The sequence below is a fragment of the Pseudoliparis swirei genome, chromosome 17 (genome assembly GCF_029220125.1).
Source record: "Pseudoliparis swirei isolate HS2019 ecotype Mariana Trench chromosome 17, NWPU_hadal_v1, whole genome shotgun sequence".
In the NCBI taxonomy this organism is placed as follows: Eukaryota; Metazoa; Chordata; class Actinopteri; order Perciformes; family Liparidae; genus Pseudoliparis; species Pseudoliparis swirei.
The window spans coordinates 11,418,258-11,431,106 of record NC_079404.1 but is presented as its reverse complement, the minus strand read 5'-3'; the positions used below and the strand labels follow the sequence as shown (position 1 = coordinate 11,431,106).

The 12,849-nt window shown below is 41.6% G+C and overlaps 1 protein-coding gene across 1 annotated transcript in view; it reads right to left on the bottom strand.

The window, feature by feature from the left end:
* Positions 1-12,849, bottom strand: part of eys (eyes shut homolog) — a 174,394-nt gene that overhangs the window by 44,302 nt on the left and 117,243 nt on the right. Inside the window, 1 exon segment of the mRNA XM_056436017.1 lies at positions 8,100-8,276. Coding sequence (XP_056291992.1) covers positions 8,100-8,276 — 177 coding nt within the window.

Below are 12,849 nucleotides of genomic sequence, written 5' to 3'. Positions count from 1 at the left end.
ACAAGATGGTGTTGTAGTGGATTACATGCTATTGAAATGTGTTTCTTTTGTCCTCTTTATGGACAGACAGAACATACATACTGTATAATGAAGCGCAGTACAACATCATCACTAAATATTCTGATGCAGTGTCCGTGACAAACAGAGCATACATTTTACATTACATAAACCCTGTATTTGACTGCTAAATATACTACCATATGGCACAATTCGGGAACATCTCTAATATTTAGTTTGTCTTTAGTTTGTGGCAAGAAAGGAGGACATCTGTTGGCTGTGTATTCAAAGAAACACAGTTTAATACACCGACTTTGACTTCTATGTCTTAAAGTATTATTTTTGACACAATCGTTTTGTTTGTTTGTTGTGGGGAAGAGAGATTCTTTCAAAAGGAATGTCAGATGCAAGAGCTTTTTCAGGACCGCTTAAAAATACAATGGAAACATGCATCAAATGTCGTGTTGAACTGGAAACATATGACCACCGGAGACTAATTCTTGACATCCGAACTTCGATCATTATTACTGCTCGACTACCGATACAGTTGACACTTAACGAATGCAGCAGCAAAGACAACGGAAATCACATACGCAGCTTCTTTCTGCAACAGTGAGTCCTTTCAAAGCAGTTGTTCCCAGTAAGCACCATAACTCATTTGTTGACAGCTATTATTTATTTCCCGATCTTTTTTATTGAGCTATTCTTCTTCTGCAGGAAGTTGTTTCCTGCTGTCCCCGTGGCCCTGCTGCTCTGCACCCAGCCTAACAGAGCGTTGGCCCTTTTGTCAGCGCCTGTCACCTGTTCTCCCTCTTCCTCCCTCCCCACCTTCTTGTATTTCTTTTCTCGATCTGACAATTAAAGTCCAGACTTGCATGTTTGCTTCAGGGAGAGGTGTAAAGAAGGGAGTGGAGAATAAGGAGCAGGTCTGGCGAAGAGTTTCTCTGCATCTCAATGCTTGTTTTTTTGTTCTCTTCTGATTAACTTTGTCTGTTTGATCTCTGGAGTTTTCTTTTCAGTTCCTCTGATGTGGAAAATATGGTGCACTATGCGGCAGGAAGCTTTACGAGATAAAAGGCAGTGTGCCCTCTATATATGCTTTCTGAACATTGATCTCTTTTCATGACAGGGCTCACAGTCTGCTCTCTGGCTTACGTGTGCTACGGCAAGGAAATATTGTAAATATGGTGATGAATTATAGAATAGTGGAGGTTAAATTGAACTGCCCAACTCATAGTTAGCATGTAATCGCTGGATGATGGAAGTCACAGCAGACATTATAAGCAGTGACTTAAGACCACCGCGACCAGATAGCGGGTGGCAGTGGATACACGAGGCACCAATATGACACGGACAGCTTGACATCAAGCACAATCCAATTCACTTGACACATATCACATCTGATAACTAACATCAGGCATTTTTTCCAATGTGAACTTCCTCTAGTCTGCTCTAGAGATGCTCTTCAGTTCTCTTTGGTGACATTTATCTCCCAAATTCTAAAATCCGAAATAAATCTTCAATATGTAGGAACAATTTCTTTAAACTTGTTATTATTCTCAATAAATGTTTGTATTAAATATGTTATCATTATTATTATTAGTATAAGTATATTTATAATGTCCATGTCTGTATTGGTACAGGTTTGAAAATAAAATCAATTTTCCGCTGTTAGTGACCTCACATGCACACATGGGGATATGACAATTACTAAAGAGAACACTGAGGGAACAACTTGCATTGTTAGAACATCATTCTATTTGGTGTATTTCATGTTTATGTGTCTTTCATGCATTTTGACAGCTGTAAAGGGATCCTCAATCAAGTATTTGAAAAGCATCTAAGAACATCCATCCATCCATTATCAGCCGCTTATCCGGGGGGGCAGCAGACCCAGCAGGCTGACCCAGGCTTCCCTCTTACCCGCGACACTGTTCAGCTCACTCTGGGGGATCCTGAGGCGTTGCCAGGCCAGCTGGGAGATATGATCCCTCCAGCTTGCCGCGGTCTTTCCCTGGGTCTCCTACCAGATGGACGTGCCTGTAAAACCTCTAATGGGAGATGTCCAGGAGGCATCCGAATTAGATGCCCGAACCACCTCAGCTGACTCCTTTCGACACGAAGGAGTAGCGGCTCGACTCCAAGCTCCCTCCTGATAGTCGAGCTCCTTACCCTCTCTCTAAGGCTGAGCCCGGTCACCCTCTGGAGGAAACTCCTTTTGGTCGCTTGAATCTGAGACCTCGTTTTTTCGGTTGGGCAAGGCGTTCTGTCCCCACCTGGAGGGAGCAATCCAACGGTTTCCGACAGAGCACCATGACCTCAGATCTGATGGTGCTAACTCTCATTCCCTCTGCCGCTTCACACTCTGCTGCAAAATGCTGAAGGTCACGGTCCAAAGAGGCCAGCAGGACCACATCAGAGAGGCCCGAAACATGACGTTCCACACACGCACACAAACATGAGAAATGCTAGTATATTTAAATAAATCTAATTGGAAACATGTCATTTGTCTTTAATTAAGCACCTGTGTCAGAGAAGATACTGTTTGACGTGAACCATTGGCGATGTGTATTTAAGGCTTAGCTAACTGACCTTTCAATTGAACCAAACTCATATAAAGCACTAATTCAGAGCCCTATTAGGTTTTAAGAGATGGCTAATTAATAGCTCCTAAAAATTTAGTCTAGAATTTAAGTCTTTGGTGGGACACCAAGGCACTCAGCAGCCATCATGGAAGGTCAATGACAGCTCAGAGAAGGACAAGTCAAGCTATTATTACTCCGACGAATGCATCCTTTTACTATTTTATGGCTAAGTTTGTTTTTTAACTTTGCGCACTAGTGTTACACTGTTGAATCCAGAAACTGGAGAGACTAGCTAATGTATTGTACAAATGCAAATTGTACTAGCGTCAACTGTTAAGAGAAAATGTTATATTTAATGAATTTAAATGACTGTGATTGCAAGCATTGTCACTAAGATGACATTTGGGTTTTTTGAGGGGGCATTTTACACGTGGATGTGAGTATACTGCTCACCCCAAACACTGTCTTTTAAATGAGACAGATAATCAAAAAGGATTTAAAGTGCAGATGCACCATGTGGTATACTGCCATGTTTAATTGGTCTGTAAACGTAAAAAGGCCACAAACCTCCAGACAGTGTCAGAGATAAGGGGTAGATCGAGGTTACACCAGCAAGATGAATGCAGTGATGCCTGTGAGGAATAAATCAACTGTGATCACCACACATGGTGGTTACAGTTGTGTTGGACCTGCACCAGACTTGTTGTGATGTCACATGGGGAACATCGATAACCTCACAAGGTCAAGATGGCTGGAGTTTTTAGAGCGAGACGCTGCAAAACTGCGGCCCACCAAGACACACAGGTGGGTGTTTTTTCAGTCATTGGAGGACCCGCACAACAAGACATTCATGGATTGGACTCACTTCTCAGATACTTGGTATATGTGGTTTCAACAGAGCAGCAGCAACAAGCGCAGCTAACAACCAACAACAACATGAAGCGGGTGAGAGTTCTACCGAGTTCTGAACACACAACACCTTCACACTCTCAGTGTGAGGCTAGGAGGAAGGAGGGCTCTGTTGAGGAAAGCAGCACCAGATGGCAGATCCAGGCGCATCTGGGCGCGAACCTGCTGTTTCCACAGCCACCCAGTGTTCACCACAATATTCAACTCCCTGGCCCTCCCTCTGGCTGAGTCCTGTCGTGCTTCCCGCCTATTTATTGTCCCCCACTCCCAAGAATGCTTCCATGAATGGTATGATGTATGAATCCCTCAATCCGCACCGGTGGGTCATGAAATGCTGAGAGTGAAGAGGAAGGACTACATCTCTCCTTCTCTCCTTCCTCCATGCTCCTCCCTGCAGCCCAATTATCGCCATTGCTGATCCTGTCAACAGACCACTCTCTGCACCACACTCTCCTCCACTCTCTCAGTGGGGGGGGGGGGAGATGGGAGACTGTTCATCTACGTGATTATTTCAATCCTTAGTCCTCAGGTCCATAGTCCCTCTGGGACAAGAGCTGGAAGCTGGGACCCTGTGTGCTTGGACCTGACTTCCTTCCTGGACCAGGCCACAGGACCGCCAGGCCACAGTCACACCTGGGCACACCCTCACCCCCAACACCACCCCCCCCCAGGTTCCCCCTGCCCCCCTCCCTACGCCCCCCTGCACACTGTACTGTGTGGCACTGTGTGGCAAGGTTCAATCATCATCCATCATCACAGTGACACAGGTGGTGGTGGTGGTGGGCCTGAGAACACAGAAGAAGGAAAGACCGACTGGCTCTCTGTTCTGGTGCAGCCCAGACAGCAGCCTCATCAATCATCATCAATGTCACCAAAGCTGATTGTGGATTTTGGAAGGGTACAACAACAACAACACTCTCACCCACCACTGGGGGGGGGGGGGGAGGAGACTGAGAGGAGGGTGGGCCTGAGGGGAGAGGAGACCACATCAACAAGATCTGACATGGTCAACACAAAAGGCAAGGCGTGAGAAAAGCAGCAGTCGCCTACCTACTCAGGCAGTTGAGGAAATTTAAAGTTTCCCAATCCTTCCCTCAGATCTTCCTTCCCTCTGTAGAGAGAGGAGCAGCCTGGTTTGGCAACTGCTCCTGGTTTGGCAACAGCTCAAGAGAGAGAAGAGTAGCTGCTGCAGAGAAGTAACCACTACAACTCCCACCACCCTCTCCCACCACCACCCAGAGGTGCAGACACAGAGCCAGGCAGGATCATGAAGGCAGGATCATGATCCTCAACCATAACAACAGACTGTTTCAGCTGCTGCGCGCAGGCAGGCGCGCGCAACCGTAGTCAGAAGAGAAGAGAGAGGAGAAGGAGACGCGGGTTTTTTTTCTCTCAGTCGTGACTCACTGAGGACCCACCAGGACCCCACCCACACCAGCCCCTCCACACACACACCACACACACACACACACACACACACACACACACACACATTTTTTTGTGTTGTTTTTAGTGTGTACTTTGTGCCCCTTGCTGCACATTCCTGCTGAGCATTGCCACTTTCATTTCACTGCACACCCTGTGTGTGTATGTGACAAATAAAACATCTTGAATCTTGAATCTTGGATACATAAAGATGTATAATACACACAGAGCTGGGTAAATGGAACTACGTTCTCATGGCTCAGCTTTCACAAGCCCCACACAATTACAGCCTCCTCTCCTCCCAAAACAATGCTCTCTTGTTAAGAGGGTCTACTTAGTGGCTGTCGGGCCTACCTATCCAAATCTTCTTCTGAAACAAGAGAGTTTGTATGTGTGTGCCGGTGTGGGAACAAAGAGGCAGCAAGAGGGAGATGTAGAAGCTCCCGGTTGATGTAAAGGGTCAGTCCAATCCTCGACCCCCATGTAACCGACCAGCTCTTTCCTTCTTATGAGGATTCCTTTGTTCGCATTTAGGGATTTGCTCAGATCATCAGCAGTGGAAAAATATGACAGCAGCTGTCCACAGAAAGAGAGGCTTTGCTTAGTCCTGCACCAGAGCATTGTGCACTTCCCTTCCCTTCTCTCCTATACTCTCACATGACCTTTAGTTGCGGTTGAAAGCATTTTTGAGAAATGATGAATGTCCATAACTACATAAATGGACCCAGGTGTATCTTAGGTGTCAGCCATGGTAGAAAACTGGTAAATTATATTAAAAAAGAAAAAGTGCTTTCTTGCCTTACTCCTGTAGCCTTAAAAACACAGTAGCCTACTCATCTTTGTGCCCTACACTTCGCTGCAACAACAATAAATGACTCATGGTGCCAGTGTCCAAAGGTGACTTTCTATCAGTTCAGTGATTATTTTTATATAAAATTTGCTTTAATATGTGCAAATGTTTTAAAATAAATATAAATAAACACCGCAAGCAGTTGCTCCACTCCTTTTCTCATCCTTTGTGTCATTATGCGCTACATCAGGCCTATTCAACTAGCGGCCCGAGGGCCGGATACGGCCCGTTTGAGTTTAACTATGGCCCGCAAGACTGCCTGCAAATCAGTATAGCTTGGTAAGAAAAAATAAAACTGATGGACACGCCTCTTTTATACATTGAGACATCTAACCCAGAGCCATTGAGTTTCACTGTTGCCTCAACCAAACCTGTATGGTTACATCTTTATGTTACGCACCCGTGTTGGTTGCCGGTGTTACACCCCTACTGGTTTTCAAACCTACTGGTTTCCCTGCGCGTGCGTGCGTTGTGTTCTCTTCACATCTGCAGCGGGGCTCTGTCTCGCGCACCAGATACGTCACACATTCACAAACATATTGCTGGAGATCTTCAAGCCACCGTTCATATCCATTTCGGCGATTACGATTGTATAAGTGAGCAGTGCATCACAGCCACGTATGAAGAAATACATTTTCGAAAAAATAAAAATAAAAAGATCGCCCAACCTGGTTTCGATCTCTTTCACGCAAAAGGAGACTGCACTCAAAGACATGCAGTCTGTGCGCTGCGCCACCAGATATTAGTTTCAGCCCAAGTAATTTATATATTGATCCATTAAGTCACATTTCTTATGTTTTCATGGGAACAGTTTGGTTGAAGGGATCTGAAACAACTGGTTACCTTGAGCGGATATTTACACTTTGAAACATGTTTATAGTGATGCTTGTTCGCAACACTTTTGCCACACAATACCGACGCATTTTCGTGTGTGACTGTTTACCTGTGGAAATATACATTACTGTTTTTCATTTTTAGCCATTATTTGATCAATATTCTGTGCGGCCCCCGTGATGTTCTTATTCGGCCCACTTGCTACTGAAGTTGAATAGCCCTGCGCTACATGGTGTTATCGAACTGATAAATTCAGATTTAATTTAGCGGTTTATTTATTTTTCTTCCTCTTGACTTTTCTTTGGCACCAACACTGTTGCCGAGCATCCATTTTGCTAGCGCTCAGAAACATTATTGTGTTTTCAATATTAGGTTAGATATAATTCCCGGGGGGAAATTTGTTTGTAGCAGTGCCAAGCATGTTTACAATATATATATGATACAATAACATTAAATAGCAGGGCATATTATATTTAAGAATTTAAATTTTTTTTTTAAAATAACGAAATAAATGCAAAGTGGAAACAGTGGATCTCAGTGTATATAAAGTATAATCAGAGGCTGATTATCAGGCCCAGACTGAGGCATCATTTCGACATTATTAGTAATCCAAAAACAGAAGTTGAGCAAAATAATATCCGTACCAATAGGGGAAGAAATGTCCCTTATTTATAACATGTCTCGACAGCTTTATGAAGCATAGACTATACATATTATTTTTATGGGCTTACGTCACAACAGAAATAATATTTTGGGTGATCTGTTCAGCCCACAGTTTGTGGGATATTTATCTACAGAAATCATCAAATATCATCGAACATAGTTTGACGATTTTGAAGATTTGCTTATTTATTTGTTAAGAGTTTAATGAGAACATTAAAACTATTGACTGTGGTTTTAATTTTCTCATTTAAGAAGAGACAGATCTCCAACAAAATTGAGCTATCCCTTATGCCAATAGAAGGAGTATCCTTGGTCCTACAGTAGCTGGTATTGGATCATAGAGCATTTCCTGTTTGTCAACACTCACAAATATCTGGATTACTGTCAATAAATTGCATGAGTGTGATCTTGCCAGCAGTTTTGTTGTTGTTGCCTTATTGTGTAAATGTACGCACTCCAGAGAGGAATTAGATTGGATTAGGCTAGCTTTGACTTTAATAATAAGGATACAAACTATAAATGCAACGTATTGTAAAAGATTATAGTTATAGAATAACCTGTATACCTCTAATATAGCAGATACCAATCAAAATGAACATTTATCTCTCATACATAGCAGCCCCGTGTTAGCCACTAAAACCATCATCATAGGAGATGATGGTTTTCATTGTAGGCTTTAAAGATAATCCATGTGCACTCAAAAGGACAGTCGTAACAAAAAAAGACGTTAGAAAAGGTATTCAGCAAAATAGCCTATATTCCAACCTTTATCTCTACTTGCTTTCACAACCTTGCAGCTCTTTTAAATGTTAGCTTTAAACACAGCCTGTACTCACTGTAGAGGATGGTGCCCTGTGTAGATCTTGTTTTCACTGTCAAGTAGAGAATAACAGGGGTGTCCTTGACAGTAGCAGGGAGATTATTACTGGCGCTAGAAGGCTGCAGAAGAGATGAAAGAGGCAGCAGCTCCAAATAAGACGTGCCATCGAATGAGGGTATATATACTGTAGTATCTGCAAAGGAAAAAACAAATACAAAGTGAAGACATGCTTTTAAAATCGAACAAAGAAATGTGAGTGGAATCCTAATATTCCTTATAAATATGTTTCCAGCTAAAAATGTGACGTAATTAGACTTGGAATGACATATCGAGTAAACACAACGCCCCACAGTGTTTCTGTTAGTCAACAGAACAGCAACAATTGGCTGACATGTCCTTTCGCAGCACTGAGAGCAGAGTCAGCCAGGCCCCGTCAGTTATTTCCCACTGGATGAAAAAGGGTATGACTTGGAGGAGAGGTGGTGGAGGAACCCGCTCAGGTCATCAACTCCACAAGTCAATGATGATCTGCTGGCTTTTACAAAAAGGACACTCCGCACCTGCTGGATGGCTGGCTTCTCAGGTGCATGGCAGTCATTTCAAAATAGGTCACCCTGGCCTCAGCTCAGGGGATTCTACCTTCAGAGACCAGCTCTCAAAGAAAACTGCAGTTGATCGTCAGCTGAGAGCTCGTAACATACACTATATGTAATGTGACACAACATTGTTTTCTTTATTGTCACAGAAATATAAATATCCTTTCAGAACTCCTGTGTTCAATTGTGTTGGTGCTTTGATGTTTCGTGTAAGCAGGCCTGCGAATGACTGACCGCTTTAAGAAAAGAAAGTAAAAGAAAAGCAATTTAATGAACAGAGGAATTTGATGATGATGTAACATTCAGTGAGCAATGGTCTTAAAAGTGAAAGCGTAACAATGGTCGAGAAAAACACATGTTCAATTAGCGTCAAAGACTATTCAAGTAATGAGGTGTTGGATGTGAACACATGTAAATGTCACAACTCAGTGAATAGGTTGACATATCAGATGCAATTAAATATGGGCTAGGGAGACATTTTAATATGTTCTTTGTTATTTATTGTAATTTAATGCATACTTTAGTAATAATTTGAATGCTATAAACTACTATTGGATATTCAGAAAATAGGACTCAGTGGCTGCTGCATTTTTTGTGTAAATTACTGTTGGACTGCTAGATTCAGACACTAGGGATAACGCAATTGTTCCATATCAGTGTTTCTTGTCAACGCTTTATCCTGAAGATTGCATTAACAAGGCCAGAAAAAGCAGCATGTGAGAATATCAGCTGGGTCTAACAATAAGGTTTGCTCAGGGCCTGCAGGTCAGTAAGACACAGACCTGGTCCAGTTAATTGAACAGTCATCAGGCCAACACCTGAGAACACATATTGGTCATAGCAATTCTCAAATGGTCATAATTCTGTTATCTTTGCCTGTGTGCCCAGACACTTTCCGACTCTTGTTCTTTTCCCAGCCAATCAAAGTGGAGGACTCTCAGGAGTTGCGCAAAGAGTTAAGTGGAGCAGACATAAAAGCCAATACTTCGAATAGCAAAAATAAAATAAAAACGATGTTTCTTTTGTTGTAGGAGGAGATTTTTTCTTGGGCTGATCATAATGAATACATTCTGTCATGTTTGTTGGCAATTTTCGAGTAAGGCAGATTGAGCTGGCTCATTTTTAAAAGCATCAGCAATTACAGCAAAAAGCACTGGCAGTGTGATGGCAAAGCAGTAAGCCGACCCCTCAGCCAGTCCCATTAATGGCAAACACAAAAGCAGCAAATGCTCTCGAAACTAAAAAAAGTATTTTATGATTGTTTAAAAAAAAAATACATTTCCATGATTCTTTCGGGTCCTGATCTATGAAAGCGTTACCAGCACCAAAGACATATTCAATTTTGTTATTATTTCATTTTCATAAAAAAAAAAAAATTTAATCACAGTCAATTAAATACCTCCTATTCTCATTTTGCTGTGGTTGTAAATACACACATAAAAGCATAGTTTTACAAATTAATATGAGTTATAACTGACGTTAGAATGATTGGAGACGGTCAAAAAGATCATTTAGGATAGAAGCTCCTTTTCTTGACATATTTTTAAATAACTTAGATAAAAATATAATGTTAATTTAACTGAAAAAAAGAGTGCAGATTCTGATTTGGATTGATGTCATGGTTAAAAGTTGCTGAAAAGATATAAACGAGACAAAACTGCTCTCAACTTTCAAATATCCGAGTAGTAAAGACAGAAGGCAATGAGCCGTAAAAGGAGGTCATGATCAATGCAGACCAAGTCTGAATAATTTCCTGCTTCACTGGTTTACTCTTTTTTGCCACTTCCATACCTTGCAACCATTTAGTCCGTAACTAATTTGTGTGATCACTTAGCTTTCAATTGAATGCTTACATACTTGACAGAATGTCTTTGGCAAGGTCCACAACCCACTGTGTCTTCTTTGGAGAGACAATTTATCATAGCTTAAAACTCTGCCATGCCCAGATGAACTAGCTTTATCTTGACAAAACCTTCTTATGGTCTTATGGCTGGCTACTTGATATCAAATACTCACTCAACCACCTGGCACTGGCCTGGATTACGGGACCAGAGGTGCAGCACCAGGGTCTAAACATAAGGGAGCAAGACTCACAGCTCACACACGTCAAACTTCCAATTTACATGCCACACACAAAATATCAACTTGGATTCTTTACCATACTGTAGGGTAGTACTGCAAGTCCTGCATTTCACGTTTTACTTAAAAAGAGCTTAAATTGATTTTTTACAATCTATCAAATGACAATGTGAAAGAGGTCACCCATACAGGGAATTATCCTTTGAATCTGCAGCTCCCCTCAGCTTTAATGAGCTTCATCGTGAATTTACTTTTATTCTTTAGCTGTCCGGCTTTCACCATCTCAAAAAGAATCGTTTTTTGTCCACAGCAGGCAGCTATTTTCTGCAAAAAGCTCTAACAACCCACTTTGCGCTACCTGCTCAGCACCAGTCTGCAGACAGGCACAGTTAGAGACGAGCAGGTCAACAAAGCCGAGCATTTAGCAGTTAGAGAGACATATCTTTCCCTCAGGAGTACGAGGTAAGAGAGCGAAGATTAGACTTGCATTCACCAAACCAATGCTTAACTTCTAGATGTGTAAATAAGAGAATGTTTGGAAACAAGTTCACGATAATAACTTAAACGGTGACGATGTGTTGTGTATACTTGGTGCTGCTGCCCCCAGGTGGCCAATAAATCCCATAATAAAAACGCAATAATCTAAATTGAATGTACTCATATGTAAAATGGCCTCAACAATGAATACATACACCAGTATAATATCTAAGCACTTATGTTGCATTAAGCAGTGATTAAATCGACGAGGTGAAGCTAATTCTAACTAATTCATATACTGCTTGTTAGTATAAACTATAGCAGTATATTATATTTTAGAATAAAACATTGCATGTTTTATCGATGATATTTTCTTATCTACAGCTACAATGACTGTAATGGACCTATATCTCTTTGTTTTTATCAAGACAAAGGATACACTATTAGGCTACATGTTAGAACATGTGTTATTAACCTTAATAACATTAGGAGCATATTAGATCTTCTTGAACAATACTATAAGAGGCAGCAGAGACTCTTGGCATCTTGATGAAGTTCTTACATACATGTCTGCATTTCATCGAGGACACAAACAAGAACGCAACATTAGTCACCGTGTAGGTTGTCACATCTATAATTAACTCTGAGTGGGGGCTTAATTCTTCTCTTGTGTCTGGTCGTAATTCAATAAGATGCGAGGACAAGTTGACACATTCACAGACTTTGTCAGCATGTCAACAGCCTCCGGACTCCGGCGGCCTGCTATTAGAAGTCCGATCGCAAAGCACATCGCTGGATGAGATTGCACTCGGTTAACCTGAGAGACTGAAATGCGTTTGAAGAGATATTACAAACTCAGCAGAAATTACTCTAAAAGGCCACTGCTGGTATTTAAAAAGGAAAAGTTTTATGAGTGTGACAAGTTAAAGGATAAGCAAGAACTTACTTTATGGTCATGGAAGAAAAAGGCTGGGGATTTTAGGATTTATTAGAAGGATGAAATTAGAAAATGATGAGAATGTAGAACATCAGATTAATTTCATAGGTATTGGGAGTTTACTACATATATTACATTAGTATGCATTCTAACCACACAAAGTCAGGATATATTGCATTTATGGCTTATCATAGTTAATCTCCAATTCGAAAGCGTGTATGTTGTCACGCAGATGTCCACGTAAATGTTACAGATGACACGTGATGATACTTAGAGGCACACTTGTAAACCCCCTTGTGAATGCAAGAGGTACACAGTTGAGACATAATTCAATGAATGATGCATAATTCTTATTCTCTACTGGCTGTTTATAAATTGGCCAAAGCATATTTAATAACTGGCTTAGCAAAGCAGCAGCGCTGTCATGTAAGCAGCACGTAGCTGTCTGTCGTGGGAAACAACTAATGAGATTGAAGTCCTTCAAATAGCATAATTTTGTTTTACAGTGCCTCAAGAGACAAATCACATTTCACTAGATTACTTAAAACACCTGTAAATTAGCATTTCTACAACACATGGCAGAGGTGTCAAATCAGGGTGTCAGATGCACACAGGCTGCTCACGCCATGTTAATGAGTGTCAACGTTAGCTTCACTCTGTCAGATCTCCATGTACTC